This window comes from Neltuma alba, unplaced genomic scaffold, assembly GCF_004799145.2.
Source record: "Neltuma alba isolate B1F8T4 unplaced genomic scaffold, ASM479914v2 tig00003662_pilon, whole genome shotgun sequence".
NCBI lineage: Eukaryota > Viridiplantae > Streptophyta > Magnoliopsida > Fabales > Fabaceae > Neltuma > Neltuma alba.
Genome location: NW_021633374.1, coordinates 12,939 through 30,878, shown reverse-complemented (window position 1 = coordinate 30,878; position 17,940 = coordinate 12,939). Strand labels below are relative to the sequence as shown.

At 33.9% G+C, this 17,940-nt stretch overlaps 1 protein-coding gene and 1 long non-coding RNA gene across 2 annotated transcripts; one reads left to right on the top strand and one right to left on the bottom strand.

Annotated features, from left to right (window-relative positions):
• Window positions 1–12,648: 12,648 nt before the first annotated feature.
• On the bottom strand, window positions 12,649–13,410 carry LOC114742143 (probable metal-nicotianamine transporter YSL8). Its single transcript, XM_028930403.1, has one exon. It carries the CDS (start codon window positions 13,291–13,293, stop codon window positions 12,664–12,666), a length of 630 nt encoding a protein of 209 aa, XP_028786236.1. The 5' UTR covers window positions 13,294–13,410; the 3' UTR covers window positions 12,649–12,663.
• Window positions 13,411–13,623: 213 nt separating this feature from the next.
• LOC114742144 (uncharacterized) lies at window positions 13,624–17,637 on the top strand. The gene is made up of 3 exons (XR_003739838.1): window positions 13,624–13,690; window positions 15,912–15,914; window positions 17,625–17,637. It is a non-coding gene; the product is annotated as an uncharacterized LOC114742144 (long non-coding RNA).
• The last annotated feature ends 303 nt before the right edge of the window (window positions 17,638–17,940 follow it).

Genomic DNA, 17,940 nt, shown 5'->3' with positions numbered 1-17,940 from the left:
TCCCAGTGGTGAGGTTCAGTTTCATCACTATGAACAGAACAGTACACTTAGCACAAAGCTCACCACAAAGAACACCTTCTCCACAGAAAGGTCTTCTTTTTCTAACTCCATGTCCTTCATGTTGTGATTCTGCTCTTCTGTTTGAGCTATTTCTCTCTTCTCTCTATAGGGAGCATAGAATGTGTTAGAATCTTGGGATTTTGTAAAAGGATTTGGAATCTCTTGAGGGTATGAGTCTTGCTGAGAAGTTTGGCTAAAGTTGAAAGATACCGCACAAGGTTCATTGAGTATTTATTGAAGAATATCAACATCAGAAATTTGGAATAGTGTGTCTGACTTGAATAAGAAATGGATGCTCCACACAGCTCATCTAATAGGACATGAAGATTTTTGTGTCGTAATGTGATTGAATCCAAACACAGAATGACTTTATTTCGGAGATTTTTGTCCCTTGCAGAAAAACTAAGCATTTTCTAGCCCACGAAGTGAACGTAGTTTTTGTTCGGAGTGAGAAAAACTGAAGTCTTTGTTCATGACTTCTAAGTCAATGAAGTGTTTTTCTTCATTTTTTGGAGGAAGGGGCCTTTAAATGATTGGGATGGTATGAAGTATGATCGTATTGTGGAGATACAGTATATTTCACTATTTTTGATAGTATATTCCATTTTAATTATTAATTTATCGTAACTAGGAGAATGATTTAGGAGTATGCTTATCGGATTTAATTATATATGTGCTTCGAAGAAGAGGGGAAATGCGATTTTTGTTCGGTTAGCTTTATTGTCGTCAAAGTGATTAACTTCTGAAAGCAAATAATTTCCATTAATTCGCGGGTTATCACGTGAGCTTCAAATACACACACAGTCTTACACACACACACACACACACACACGTGTGTGTGTGTGTGAAATACGGCAAACAAAGTCTTGACACAAAATCAAAACGCAGAAGTGCTGAAAGCGAGCGTTCCTTGGGATGGAGCAACATGCTCAGAGTAAAACATTGTCAATATTTCTAATCTATCTGGTTATTCGACCTAAAAGCAAAAAAAAAAAAAAAAAAAATCCCATATTTGCATAACCAAAGTTGGAAGGTGGGATCTGGAGGTACTGAGAATATGAAGAGTTTCAGAGTAGAGCAAGAAGGGTGGGGAACGCGGGAAAGAGGTTGAAGCTTTCTTCCAAAATCTCTTGGAAGGAAAGTGTGGTGTGTCCCCTCATTCATTTTCTTTCTTATTTTTGTCTCTTTTAAATTTTCCTCCCCATTCAAGTAGAGGAAAAGTTGGTTCCTCCTTCATTTTTCCTCCTTATTTTGTTTCCTCCCATAATTTTTTTCCCATCTAATCAAGTGTGTGAAGGTTCATGATTCTCATTCTTTTTTTATATATAATTTTTGTAGTTAATGACATAAATCTCACAATCTTAAATTAAAATAGCTTTTGTATGATTCAAAATGAGATGTATACTAACCCAAAGCACCATGTAAACTTAAAGGAAAGTTTCATCATATAAGACCACTAATATTATACAGTAATAAATGCTGAGCTTTAAAGAGATGAGCATAAAACTGAAATAATAAATATCAGGATATTAAGATGGATATGTGATCATATAAAAAAATTAGATTCATAATAAATTTACATAAAGAAAAGTTGGCGTGGCATCTATTAAAGAGAAAATAATAGAAAATTATTTAATGTGGCTTAGGCATATTCAAAAAAAGCCATTGGAGGAGCCAGCAAAAGTGATAAATTAGACAATTAATTATTAGAGTCCTCTAAAGAGAAATGGAGGAAAATTAAAAAGAACAGTTAAGAAAGCTATCTAAGAAGATATTTTGATTAACAATATATCCAAAACAACCCAATGAACAAAGTTTTTTTGCCAACAACTTTTTTAGTTTGATGTCCATACGTTTATTAGTTTTCTATGTGTTTATTATTGATTACTCCACTGCAACATATAAATACTAGTTCTTTAAAAAGATTGTTGGCAAAAGAAAGAGTCCTTAAAAGACTTTGAAAATATATGGCATGTACAAGTTCTCTTATGTATTCACAAAATACATGGATTATTATTATAGGATTATGATACAAATTTGTCCTGAAAGTTTTTACTTAAGAGCACTGGATATCCGTAATTTTTTTTGGTTTAATGTCACCCTGAAAATTTTCAAATTGTAGCAATGTCGCCCTTGCTTTTATCTAAATTAAGTTTGACTGCTAGTTGACCAAATGTGCTGAGTTGGCTAATCCATGAGTCATCCACGTCATTTTTTTTTCTGGGTTAAAGTGCAAATTTGTCCCAAATTATTTAGTCAAGAGTGATGATTATTCGGAATCTTTAAAGTGAGTAGATTAAGACAATAAATTAAATTTGCTATTTGTAATAAATAAGTGTTATTTTTCTCAAAATATCCTTGCTAATCAATTTTGTTTACTAGAACTACCATTATTAGAAGAACAATCTTTAAAAAAATAGATAAATATGATAGACAAAATGTATTGGAATCTTATATTTAGGACCAAAATAAAAATCAAACAAGATCTTACATGAAAAACAGGAGGTAGTATTTTAAAAGTAAAAAGAAAAAATAGAGAAATTCAATATGTATAGATGCTCATTCAATTCAAGTCATATATATTGGAAGGTGATACTTTTTCAGCTAGTTAAATGGTTAAAAATTGATTTACAACAAATATTCATACTAATATGACCATACAGAGCATCCCCTTTGTCTCAGTTCATTCCTAACGATAGAATTCATAACTCTCAAAACTTGTCAATGCCACTTTCTATTGTTTTTGTCAATGTTTTTCACTCTACAAGGATCAATCTGTAACTCTATTTTCTTTTCTACTTTGCGAGGAATATTATCCATAAATCGTAGATCCGTCTCGGCAGTAGGGCTGACAAACATCCAACTCAAAGTTTCAACAGGTAAACAATAATGTCTCGTTATTTTTTCTGACACATAACAATAATGCCTCATTATGAGTTCATCTGTAAATCTGTGAGCAGTCCAAATAGGTCTTAAATGATCTGGCCTCCCCGTCATCTTATAGGAATTACAGCTGTCACCAAATATGACAATAGATCACAATTCCAATTTGCTTCCAATACGTTATTGTACAAGTGTACTGGACAATGTAGCATGAAGAATATAGTCGGTTTTAGCACTCTCTTCTTTCCATCTTCATCGAAACGTGGCACGGAACAACGAAGAGCGTCTAAAACTTGGCATTCCGTTACAGAAAGAATAGGATCAAATATCTCTATGTTTCCAATCCATTTGAAATCTTCTTGCATCAATATTGCAAGACAAAGCTGCCACATAGAATCCTGAGACGATTCAAAGCTACCAAACCATATATTACCATCCGCATCTTTGACTCTGCACCCAAAACCCTACGTAGATGTTTAGAAATCGATTAAGTTAGCAGGAGGTGTCGAAAATCGTGATAGAATAGAGAGTTGCCGAGAATCTTCGTACATATTTCCACTTTCCGCAACAATGTTCTTTGTCTATCACGATTGGTACGTAAATCACTTGGAGTCCACGGTTCTTTTATTCTTGCCCTACAACGTGGTTGGTTCAAAGCAGTTTGCGCCGGTGCTTCCATATATACATACATATATATATATATATCCCTGATTTGTTCAAGTTTATCAAATGGAGTGCATCTAAAAACTTTTATTCTCATCTATTCATAACTATCTAGTCTAACTATTGTCTTTTTATCTTTGTTTTTTTTAAAAAAAATTCTTAAGAGCCATGCATTTTATATTACTAACTCTACTATTTTATCAAAAATCTCAACCAATTTACTCTATCTTTTTTTTTTTTCATTTATTTATGTTAATTTCATACAAATAAATAATGTCACATCCACATACAGAGACGATTGCCATAAACCTTAGGTGTAAGTAACCCTTATCCTCTAATTTTCTCACGAAACTAATCTTAGGATTTAATCAAAATGTTTAACTGTAGTAATTTATATGACTATTTCAAAATATAATTAGAAGACTATGCATGCCATTTTTAATACAACTCCATCTTCTTCATCTAAATGGATGTATGTTAAGAACAAACCCACACCTGTAACTATTATTTATCATTATTCCCTAATGTTTTGGAATATTTTCAAATAATTTTCTATAACTTTCTGAATAAAATATTCATAAATGAAGAATGAATATTGATTAAAAATACTGAGCCAATTATAATTCAAAGAATGTTCCTTTTCTTTTAATTTGCACAAAAAATTTTCTAGTTCACAGCATTTTTCTTAACTCATCTTTAAGGATAAATTTTTATTTATTCAAACATTCAGTAATGTTTTAGTGGTAAAGCAGTCATATAAGATATGGATGAAGTTTACTACTGTATCTAAAATACACATACATGTGTACGTTTATTGAATATTGTTTAGTACTCCTCCGGTCCTTAATATAGGACCCAATTTTTGAGTTAGTTTTGGTCCTAAATATAAGACCCCTTTCTCATATTTATCAATTTTCTCTAAATTACCCCTATAAATACTCCCTCAACCATAATCAAGTAAAAGAGGGAGAGGGAATATTAAGAAAGATGATTATGGTGTTTTAGGAAAAATGTGTCACTTTTCTTATAATTAACTAATTTACCTAACTTCCTTAATCTAATCAAATTAGTTAAATTGGTCTTATATTAAGGACCGGAGGAGTATCATCTTATGGGCTGTAAACAAGTTGAAATAGATTCATACTCACTAATATAATGCTTATCATTAAGCGAATCAACTCTTTCCTGTACATATGTATTTTATTCATCATTCAACCTTGAGATTGTTTCAAAATAAGCAAATATGATATGAGAGCATGAATTTACATAATAGTATGCCTTAGATTTTTTATTTTAAATATAGTAGGAATAATACATTCAAACTAGTCACCAGCACAATGCCAAACTAATATATCATGAGCAACATACTAAACATACACATATAGAGGGAAAATATATACACACACATATACTCAGAGCATATATTATTTGTCAAAACACCATTTACGAGGGTTTTCTAATTCCTTCTGATTCTAAAGGCATCTTTCAAATTAAAAATAAAATAATTTATTATAAAATTTCAAAAATCTTATATATATGTGTAAATAAAAATTTTTAAGCTTATAAAAAGATAATATGTTCTAACAAATTATTGTTCCAATCTGACCTAGCTGGCGATCGAACATCCGAGAAGGAGTGGAGCTTTACCTAGTGGAACTAATCGAGCATTCAGAACAGCTCGCTTCTTCTCGAAACAGGCAGCTCCGCCGAATTCTTCAGAGTTTAAGGAACCAGAGAAAAAGGAGTTCTCATTTTTCTAAAATCCTAGAGGCGATAGACTCCCTAGGTAGATAATCCTAAGCTACCGATAGTAACACTTTCATATGAATAATACTCACAATTATTGAGGAATTGTCCATACGTAAAATCATAATTATTGATACAGGCCTTTTCCACATAAAAAGGAAATCTTTTGTTACAATAGAAGCAGAAGTGATGTCGATTATTCAAGAATCGAAGTCGATTTGCTTTAGAAAAAGAGGATATCAATGAACTTCTATGAAATTAGTCATACTTCCTAATCCAACATTTCACTTTAAATAATACTTGAAGTACAAGAATACTTGTTTTTCTATTATTAATTATCTAAAGTACTCATTCATTTTATTATATACTACCTCTGGTCCTAATTATAAGAGCCAGTTGACTAATTTGAGAAGATTAAGGAAGTAAGTTGAGTTAGTTATTTGTCCTAAATAGGTGTTGTCTTTCATAAAATATCCTTGCTAATCAAGTGTATTGACTATAACTCTTATTATTAGAAGGATTATTTTGGAAAGAAATGTATAAATATAAGAGACAAAGTGGATTGGGGTCTTATATTTAGGACCAAAATAAAAGTCAAACAGGGTCTTATATTAAGGACCGGAGGTAGTATATATTTTGCTCACTCTTTTATAACATTTCTTATGTGAGTATAGAATTTATAAGAATTTGTAATCCAAGGATCATATTGTTATTAGGTTCGTTAACATGTAAAAATATGTTAATTTTTTTTTTACCCATTCAAAAGTAATTTCTCCTTCTTTTTCTTTTTTTTTTTAATAAAGTTTGACTATTACTCTCTTTATAGGTAGATAAATCTTCTTAGCATGAAAAATAAGAAATAACATTATTTAATTTATGTATAATTACCAACCTTCAAAAAAAATTTGAGAATGAATTTAATAGGAAAAATTCTTTGATTCCTAGACTTTCAAGTAAAATATTCAAAAGTGTTTTTAATGTAAAATTTTGGAAATTCAAAAAGAGAAATAGCAATTCACTAAACACTTTATCTTGCCAACATCACTTTATGTGAACTCTAAGTCAAAAAAAATACATCAATACAAACAAATCCACACTTAAATATATATATATATATATATATATATATCAAAAACAAGCTTTTATTCATTTAACCCTAGCCACTCTATTATACTATATATTTATTCATAATTTTCATAGTGTCTTTACTATTACCCATGGTCTTATACTTAATTCAAAGTATCTATCAACAACATATTTTGGTGACATATACCTTAAGTTTCAGTTACTAAATCTTTCTCTTGTTTATTAATATTCCTAACAGTTAATCTCTATTTCTCCTTCTTGTTCTTCTTTTTTTTCTTCTTTTTATCGATCAATTATATTAATAAAAAAATAAACGCATATAGAAGTATTTATATTTAATGCACAATCTACGATATCCAACATCAAACACCAACATATATATTATCAAAAACATTGTACATCACTAATTTTGTATCAGAGTTGTTGTTTTAATCGTACAATAGTTTCTTATTGCCTTGAGTTTCATATAACTCGTATATTTTCAACATTGCTTTTTCATTATGACCTGTGACAACTCATATCGTATTTAAATTCCTTATACTTTCAAAAATGCATTCTTAAGTATACAAGACATTTAGGTCAAATCACAAGCTATGTATCCTCATGAGATGAGCTTAAATATCGTCAAATTAAGTCAATCTACTTAATATCTCTTAATAAAGAGCATTCATTTTAATTCCACTCTTTTTTCAAATATTTGGTTTTCATTTACTTGTTATTAAATGGCCAGTATTCTTTATAGTTTTGTGGTTCAAGGTATTAATGTCAGACACTATCTTTTATGCATTTAAAAATTATTAGATTATCTCAATTACATATTATTATTATTGACCCTCTTACCACAAATTCCTACAATCAAGACTTAGCATATGATAATATAATCACCCAAGATTTTAACATGCACTTACAACAATTCTCTCTCTCTCTCTGACCTAATATCATCAAGTTTTAATTGTCACTATCTTAAAAGTCCACAGAATTTGTTTTTCCTTTATTTTTCATATTTACACTTATTTTGTCATCAAAAAGGTCTTACATTTTCCTCTAAATAGTAAGAAAATATTTGATAATAAATTTTATGAATTCTCCTGATGAATTAGTTGCATAAAAAAAATAATAAGGGCAAGCTATCATGAGAAATGTATTTATTGCTTCTCCTATGAAGAGTCTAACTAAATAACAAATTTCTAGAAACATTTGTTTGCACTATTATTAATATTATTCATACTCAAATCAATAGTTTCATACTTATGTTAAAAGATATATTTCTCATACAATTTTGTTGTTAAATGCGATGCAAAGCTTAGTTATCAAGCTTAATGCACATGATTCTTTTTATTTATTGTTTATTTGACATCTCATTCTATTAATTTCATGTCTAACTTTCAAATCTATTTATACAAATGCAATATTATCTCTTTTAGCCAGCTCAAAATTGCATTGCTTTTACTTATAAATAAAAAATAATAATAATGTTTTGAACTTCTTAGTTTTATACCATTTCTCCTCTCTTAAGGATGCAACCCACCTTAACACAAACAAAACAAAAGAAGAAAAAAATAATATAACACATAAAACTAAGATGTTAGCAGGGAAGGATATGTTGAAAACTGTATAATGTCACCATCATCTATATACAATGCAACAAACAAATCATAGAGTTGCAAGACTACAGGCTCTGATACCAAAATGAAACATCTCCCTCTCCAGCTGATGTGGACCCAGCGTCCTTGCTAGCACACCGATTCGATCCTGGCTCTGATACCAAATGTAACATCTCTTCTCTCCAGCCGATGTGAGACTTCACATTTTGAGAAGACAAACCATTGTTGCTTCCACTTTCAGCCCCTCGCTTCTTTCTTTCAAGTTCAACAGCTTTGTTACCACTACCCTTTGCGTCTTTCCTCAATCCTCACTTCATTACTTTAATTTATAGAGGTTATATTTGGATTAGCAGTGTAAAAAAGTAAATTATTTGTAATTTGATTTTTAGAAAAGTGAGATTGAGTAAAAGTTACTTTGGGTAATGTGACTTATGTTTAGATTAATTTTTATAAATAAGTTAGTTTGTGAAAGTAAGTTGTTTGAATTATAATTGAATAAGTAATTTTAGTTTCTAAAATTACCAAAATGAGTATGATTTTTTAAATAATGAAAAAATTATCAATTTACATAATATAATAATTTTAAATTATTTATAAGCTCATGTTAATATCATATTTTTTATTTTTTTAATCATTTATTATAAGGACATATTTAAATTTAAAAAAATAAATTATGGCCTTGAAATGCTGAGCCTAATAGGCTCAGAATTGAATGGGATTACTGTGGATGAGAAGAACGAGATCATCGAGGCGGAGATCGATATAAATATAGAGTTGAAGCTGTATGGGCACGATTACACGCGATTACATCCAGTTACTTGATTTGTGAGTTTTGTAGTTTCTACTCTGTAGAGTAGCGTAGAGCTTATTCTTGAGTAGTCAAATAAACAAATACTGTTTGCAAATTTTTTTTTAAAAAGCAGAAGATAAAATGAACATCGTAATTATAAACAGGTATTTCCTTTTCCTTCTTATTGTAAATGTAAATAAGAACCATACGAATAAATGATATTAAAAATTCAAACTTCAAAAACGAAGGTGATAATTGTGAAAAGTTTGAGTTGTAATTTTTTTAAAAAAAATGAATGGTTTGATTCATAAAGAGAAAAAGAAAACTTAAAAGTTTTTTTTTCCTGGAGTTGGACACAATGTGTGATATTTTTGTGACGTTATTAGTTGATTATTAAATAAATATTTGATAGTGCTTACTTTTATTATTCTTTAATGAAGATACGAGCAAGGTTGTCATATAATTAAATGGATTTCAATACAAAAAATTACAACAATTTGGTTTAAAATTGTTTAATAATATAATTCTTTGTTGATCAAATAACCAGGTTTAAAATTTGTCTCATAATTAAATTTGAAAATCATTAATTCTTCATAAATCATAATACTTATCATACGTATATTTTAATATATTTTTCAAATAATTATATTTATTTTACACATGGTTAATGATACATAGGAATAAATTATAAAATAATTCACGCATAAATGGTATAAGTTTAAAAAAAAAAATAAATGTTAAATTTATTTATACTTTTATTTAAGTTTTGCAAATATTATTTTTTGCATACATCAAATAAAAACGTTACGATGCCTTTTTTTTTTTCGAGTGGAAAGGCAAGCATAAGCTTGGGTTACAAAAAGATGAGGTTAGTCAGCATTTCTAAAACTGACATCTACCAATTCTTGGTCTCTCGCGACTTGCGCTCTGCATGATATTGGCACCTGAGATAATACTTCCAAGTCGTCTCCCATTCTCTGAGCTTCCCTTGCTAGAATATCAGCACATGCCATTGCCTCTCGTTTCGCATGCAACAGCATGACTGACGGTAAATTATAAAGCACTTCCCTAGTTTCCTCCACCTCAGCGCGAAAAGGATGGTTGATTGCATTATCTCGCATCAACGTAGTTACGATGCCTTTTGAGTTCTGAGAGAATTGCTGGGTTGAAACACAAGATTTCAACAGTAGATTTGACTAAGGAACTTCTTGAGGGGTGATTAGGAACCCCATCTTTCGTGAGCATGAAATAAATATTTATATTACGAAACCAAGTTTCTTTTCTTTTGGTGCAAAATATACGATGTATGGGGAGAAAACAATTAGAATTTTAAAAAAAAAAAGTATTGTGCTTAGTATTTTTTTTTGAATATTTAGATCTAAATCTTATCAATAAATGTACATAAAAACTTTAAATATTATATATTTTATATTTGTGAATCATAAAGCTCTTGTATGTTTATTTTTTTAAACAAAATTTATTATATATTTTATATTTAAAAGTCTTTTGTAATATAACAAAGTTCAAATAAAAACTTCACAAAAAAATGACGGAATATTTTTATGAAAAAAATCCCATAAAAAAATAGAAAAATATAAAATCTCAAATCAGAGTTGTTTTGCACATTTTAAAAGTTTTGACTGTATTTCACTTACAGATTAAGGATTCCTGATTTGAAATTTAGTCATTTTTAGGTTCCTTTTATGTGATTTTTCCTATTTTTATTTATGAAAGTTCCATATATAAAAACCTTGCCAATGTATGGAGGTTTGCAATTTTTTTTAAATTATGGAAAAAGAATTTTTTTGGGAAAACCTTACAGCTTGAAATTGTCAAGACGCTTTAGTGTGCATTTTTTTAAAAAAAAACTTTTTAATATGGTTTTTCATATTTTTTTTTAGTAAATGAAAAGAGTAACAATTTACTACCTTTCCATTTTTTTTCATAAGAGATAATTATGGAGTATAACATTGTTTTTGGTAAGAGATATTTACAAGTCATCTCAAATTCGGTTTGTTAATTTCCCATTTTACTTCTATTTGATTGTTGATACTATTTATATTATTGTAGTTAATTTTCACGCCTTCTCTTGTCACCACACATTTTCTTTCTTATAAATGAGGGTATTTTTAGAGAAAAAGTTACATTTTTTATTACATATTTATTGTCTTCAGCTAATCTTAACTAGTATTTTAAATAATATAATTTGATTAATTTGGTGCAACTCTACGTTATTAATATTAACCTTAATTCATAGACACGGAAAGGAAATCCATATGCTCTTGCAGTTGATCTTCGTCATGATAATGCTTTAAGAGGAACTCGAGTCCTTCAGAAGAATAGAAAGTATGCTTCGGGATCTAAGTCCAAGAAACTGTTTGAATGTTCTTTGATGGCTCCATCTAAAGAAGTCTCGTTTGGTAATCGCGCTTCACTTGTTCAGGCTACCATATCCACGTTGTTCAGGAAAGTGGAGCAAGAGGTAAACTTTAAGAATACTAACATGGATATCAAATGCAACGTATCTGTGAGGAGAAATGTGAGGATGGTTCACACCTCTTGCATATTTTATGAATTTCAACTATTTTAATGTCAATATTAAGCGAATCTTTAAGTACAAAATAACGTTGTGTAAAATGCCAAGGAAATAGCTGACTTCGTTTTTGCCAATGGTAAAAGCCAACTTATTAGCGATGGTTATTGGAGTCGGGAATCTAACGTCGTACATTACAATGTAGGCCGAAAATGATGATGACATTGAAGAATTTTCGAGTACTTCAAAGGTAGTTATTGATGAGATTTCGCATGCTGGCTTTCATAGGCATTCACCCTAGCGGCCACTAAACCCTTTTTTTCACAGTTGATAGTTTACAGCAGTAATAGGCACTCCTAACCTGATAGTTTCCTGATTGCATTTATATTTGTTTTATCTAGGAAACTGACGGAAGCGAAGAAGATTGGACTCATTGAGAGCGTGCTGTCATTTCCCTCGTTAAAATGGTTGAACAGTAACGGCTTTGCTGAACACGCCTCACTCTGGCTTATAAACGAGAAACACACACACACAAGCACGCACGCACAAACCCCATCGTGACTAGAAGATAGAATGAAATTCTTTTAACGTTTTCTTCTTTTTCATACTGGGATTCAATGAACAAGCTTATCTTCCTTGAGTGTTACGTGGGCAATCTATTAAAAAGTGAGAGAGCCACTACATATTGGTTGAGGCCTTCCATAGATATTAGAAGAAGAATTATGGAGGATTTAATGCTTTCCCTAAAATTACCTTTTTTTAAGAATAGAGGACATATATTTAATGGGTATTTCATCTCGATTTTTTGGGACAATTAATTTTTGTTGACAATGCTTGAGATCACGTGCCTACCCCACTCTAGTTATTGTTCTTCTTCTCTTACATTTAAACGTCTGTCCGAAAACATGGTGACTAGGAAATTACTGAAGTTGGTGATTGTCAGTTTTGTCTTGGTGGAAGAAGATAAGTAAACGCTGATAAGCAGCAATAATATCATATGCAGTGAAATTTATACGGAGTTTGGAGAAAGCATATTTGAAATGGAGGTCTTCTAGAAACCTCAAATCACATAATGCAATCTAAACTTGTGCACATATACTTTTTTCCCCCCCTATGATATATCTGCTTTATAACATACCACTTTTTTTTTTTTTTTTTCATTCTTCATATTTTAGTTGCTTCACCTATATTGGTGCCTGGCACATCTTTAACTTCAAAGTTCATAACTAAAAAAGGTGTTGTCCAACAGAATGACAGACAGTAAGGCATAAGATATTGATACCAAGCCAAACTTTGCCTCAAGAACCTAAAAACTCACCGACCCTTTTATTTGTAGCTCTGGAAAAGAACGTCATGCAAATTGTTGGCTTAATCCCAGCAAGAGCAAGTATTGAAGCAGGTAGAGTCCATATTCCATCCCCACATATCAAACCAGAAGCAACTGCTGGCCCAAAAGCATCTGCTTTTGCCTTGTTTACCTTCTGCCAAACGAACAATATCAGACTTCCTACACACATGTCAATGGCAAAATATGGCCCTAAATAGAAAGGTATGGCCATTGCCATTGGAAATGGTATGAACCACCCTCTCTGACCCATCAGATCTTTAATCAAATTTATCAAAATGGCAGAGCGAAGGAAGACATAACACAGCAGGAGGTAGTTCTCTGGTAGAGATGAGAAGCCCTCCAGCCCAAGGATGGCCATGTTCTTGTACAAAATAGCATATGGAGCAGGGTATTCACTTTTAGGAGTCCCAAGGTCATCAAGTGCTCTGTAGAAAACCCAAAAGACACAGGGAGAAATCACACGTCCCATTGCAGTGCCAATTATTTGGCTCACAAACATGGAGCGCGGTGAAGCTAGGGTAAGGTAGCCTGTCTTGAAATCTTGTGTGAGGTCAGAGGCCATGGAGACGATATTCATCATCACTCTGCAGGCTACCGGGCCAGCAAGAATCCCACCATGTGATGCTCCAGCCCATGCTCCATTTGTGAATATGGCAAGCTTTCCATAAGTGGATGCAAGTGACCAATCTGTCAGCCACAACCATTAGCATTGCTGAATGCTAAGGGTGGAGCTAGAATGTCGATAACCAACATGTAGTACTCTTTTAGCTGGTGAAAGATGTGTGGAAGAGTAATCACTGAGACAATGGGAATTGGAACATAGCCTGCAACTGTAAACCATGTGGGGGTCTGATCTTTGAGAAAGAGATGGGAGGAAATCGAAGGATTGCTGAGGACGTGAAGGAGAGTTCTGATCTACAACAGGAAGAACATTTTCCCGTCATTTGTCCCTGATTTGTTGATACAATCCAGTGATGGTATGGCCTAGCGTCTTGAAGAAGTTATACAAACCATCTCCCAGGATCATGGCTATGGCTATGAATATCTGAATTCAAGATCAATAGATAGTTAGTAAACATAGCGGCAAGAGCTGTTCACGGCTTAGGCTGCTCAGTTATAGATTTGCACTTGGAACCTCTTAGATGAGGGATTTTGTAATTTGTTCAATTGAGCAATTTGAGCTACCTGGATTTAATTTAGACAATTTACAGTTCTTTTTAAGTTTACAATGAGAAGTGTTTTTATCAGATTTATTTTTGTTTCCCTTATATATACATATCAACATAAATAACAAAACATTAACAACGTAGACCATCCATATAAAACTTAGGTAACTCAAATCACTAAATTGAATACTTCAGACGATCTCTTAATTTAGAAGATCCAATTTCAGATACTGTTGGCTAGGTGAAGCCCAGACTTTATCCATAGGCTTCTGTCATCTTCTAGGATCTAATAATGAGCCAAAATTAAGATGCTTATCAAGAGTAATATAGACCAATAAGATGCTTTAAACCAAGAGACTTACCTTGTAACCTTCAAGATCTGGCATGTTGTTTTCGTCAAGACCTGGAGGGTACCAATCGCCCAAGAAAGAATTCCTCGAAGCAGGAGTGATATATTGATGATACGTGGACAAATCATTCCCACTCCAGTGTAGATTGTAGAAAAATCAAAGCAGAACCTGCAAATAACTAAAGGCTGAAATGAACTCACCTAATAGTTGAAGATGATGCTGCTCTAAAATTTACTTTTCCCCAATTAAATAAGTGTGTCATTAGAAAGGAAGGAGATGTGATGGCGTACTTGTATGCTTTCTGCCCCATTGAAGGGAAGGCTTGAAATCCACAATCATCAGAAGCAGTGTAGGACCACTGAAAGAAACCCCATATGAAATTGAAAGTGAAGAATTTTCCCGACATTTTCACTTGCTTCCTGGAAGAACAATTCAATTAGTTAGGATTAGTAACTTCTGCCCAATATTTGATTTTGTAATTTTTTTTTTTTGGCAGTGCCTTACTTTGCTAGTGTGGCTTCTTGAGCAGTATGGAAGCCGTTGATTAGATGTGCAGTTGCAGTCCCACTTGGATATGTCAATTTAAAGTCAGTGATCATAATCTGCAAGATACAACAAAATATGAATTAAAAAAAAAAACTAAAGCGGTAAAGACATGAAGCATTATGCTGCTGAAGTAACTATAAAGAGATAGAGAATATGCAGGTTTCTTATTTTAATTAAAGTATAATTATTGATGAGTTGATAAAAAAAGAAAGAGCAATTTTGCATCACACCTTCCTTAGAGGCACAACCGAGAAGAGGCCAAGAAAGCCAACAATAAAGAGAAATCCAAGTATCCATCCTATTGCTGGGTCCTTGAAATCAGTTTTGTTTGAAGATAGCTGGGCTACCCGTTCCCTCATTCCAAAGAGGTAACTCCAAAAGCCGCCTGTAATAGGCTTTCTATATCATATATTGGCATATCAAAGAATATATATAAATAAGTTTTGAACAAACTCAATCATATGATGCTGGAACTGTCAACAATATTCACTTGCTATGTTTTCTTTGTAGAATATGATAATAAATACTCGAAAACCACTCCAAAACCTTCTCATTATAACTTCCAGTCTGGATCCTAGCTTGAGAGATGAAGAGTTTTTTTTTTTTTTGATATACTGGAACTAAGAGAACAAAACACTAGAGAAAAGCAAATACAAGGGCCCTCAGTCCCCTGTGTCTTCCTGATAGAAGTTCCTAGTGGCCTCAGGGGTTAGGATTCGTAGCCCAATACCAAGCTCCAGTGCCTTTCTTGCCAAAGAGTCTGCTACCCGATTATCGTCACGAGGGATATACCTACACGTTACTCGCCAATCGCGTCTCAGCATTTCTTTGATTTCTGTAATCAAGCGAAAGTCATCATGAAGGTCTGACGGTTCGTTATGTATAAGGGACAACGCCCTTTGTGAGTCGCATCGGAGGAGAATATTCCTGAGCCCATTATCCCAAGCTCTTTTGAGTCCCATTAAGCAGCCCCATAACTCAGCCGTGAGTTCATCTCCTGCAACGAGCTTAAACTGAAAGCCTTCAACCACTCTACCCTCCTTTTCTCTCAAAACGCCACCACATGCAGCGTTTTGGCTGTAGTGCGAGAAAGCCCCATCAACCTCAACCGACGCCTCAAAATCCTTTAAATTTAGGTTGTCAGCATTATCATCCATCCTGACACCATGAAGGTTCACACTGGATAGCTTCTTCTGCGCATTCACCATGCTCCCCAAGATGGCAGTAGCTCGGCCATGGATGCCATGGATGTTAGTCTCAGCGTTCATGCGTATATATTCATTCCTATCCCTCCATAGGAGCCAGCATATAATGATAAACAATCCCTTCCAGTAACTAGACTTGTCACTCACCTTTCTCGCCATATTCAGGTGAACCCACTCATGTAGTCCGCAAGAGAAGAACCTGTTATGGTGCGAAGGTGAGATGAGCGCCTCCCACATTCTCTTGATCTCGGCACAGTCTCTCATTGCGTGAAGAGTGTCTTCGGGGAGGTGTTTGCATCGATCACATAAACCCGTAGGATGAAGGTTAATGCGCTTCTTCAACTGATTTGTGATGAGTCGGTCATGCATCAGAATCCATGCAAAGGTTTTACATCGTTGAGGAATTTTGAGCTTCCACATCTCCGTCCATCTAACCGAAGAGCCGTCACGCTGTTGGTCCAGTGACCGATAGGCCGAGCGAACAGTGAACTCGCCGCTTTTTTCCCATTTCCATCTGACACGCACGTCGCCATTGCCTTCCCGAATCTGTTGGATGCCATCTGCAACCTCCTTCCAGTTTCTCTTGATGCCATTCCAAGCATTCGAGCCTGGTTTTCGGGGGTTTATATGTGGCAGAAGGTCATCACCGCACCCATACTTCCCTCTGATGACTCGAGCCCACAAAGACTGATGGTCCTTGACAAGTCCCCAGCCCAGCTTCATCATAAAAGCGCGATTCTGCTGCTTCAGGTGTTTCATACCCAAACCGCCGAACCTTTTTTCACTGCACACTTTGTCCCAAGAGATGAGGTGGATCTTCCTTGTTTCGTCGGTAGCGCCCCACAGGAAGTTTCGGGCTCTCTTTTCTACATTGTCACAGGTGTGAGTAGGGATGTTAGCCGTCTGCATGGAATAAGTCGGCATGGCAGCAATAACAGCCTTGACCAAGGTATCGCGGCCTGCAAAAGATATCCGAGACGCACTCCATGTGCTTAGTCTGCTACGGACTTTATCGAGTATGAACTGGTAGGTCTCCGAAGTAACTCTCTCGTGGTGCAGAGGAGCCCCTAGATATCTCCCAAGATTGGTCGATCTAGAAAAGCCCAGCTCTCCGCTCATCTGCGAACACCGAGTGTGGTTGATGTTACTAGAGAAGAAAACTCTAGTTTTGCTCATGCTGACGCGTTGTCCTGAGGCTTCGCAAAAATTTTGAGAACTTGCTTAATGACTCCGACTTGCTCCATATTAGCTTCTGTGAACAATAGCAGATCGTCAGCAAAAAATAAGTGAGAAATAGGGGGGCCATCCTTACCTAGTCGTATTGGTCTCCATCTTTTAGCATCAACCTCTTCTTGGATCAGATGTGCTAGCTTTTCCATGCATAACACGAAAAGGTATGGGGAAATCGGATCCCCTTGTCGTAGGCCTCTAGAGGGGGTAAACTCATCTGCCTTGCTCCCTTCCCAAAGTATCTGCATGGAGGAGGTTGAAATACAGGCTCTAATGACTTCTTGTAGCTTGTGAGGTATGTTTAGTTCAGTGAGGCATTCCATGACGAAATCCCAACGGACACGGTCATAAGCTTTTTCTAAGTCAACTTTGATCACCATGAAGCCTTTCTTCCGTTTCATGTTTTTCATAGAGTGTATGACTTCTTGAGCGACAATGATATTATCAGCACTCGTACGGCCGGGAACAAAGCTGCATTGGTTGGGGGAGACTACCTGCGGTAGAAAGCATTTTATTCGGTTAGCTATAACTTTTGTAATAGTCTTATAAACCACGTTACAAAGGCTTATAGGGCGAAAATCACTAATAGACTCAGGATACTCCCTCTTAGGAATCAGCACTATGAATGTGTTATTGAGGCTTCGAATGGTCTCCGGCTTTTCAAAGGCTGTCCTAACCGTCTTGATAACAGAAGGACCAATTGTCTCCCATTGGCTTTGGAAAAATAAGG

Bases quoted from the DNA above. Each gene is read 5' to 3' on its own strand.
- LOC114742143 (XM_028930403.1), bottom strand. From the start codon at position 13,293: ATGATGAATATCGTCTCCATGGCCTCTGACCTCACACAAGATTTCAAG.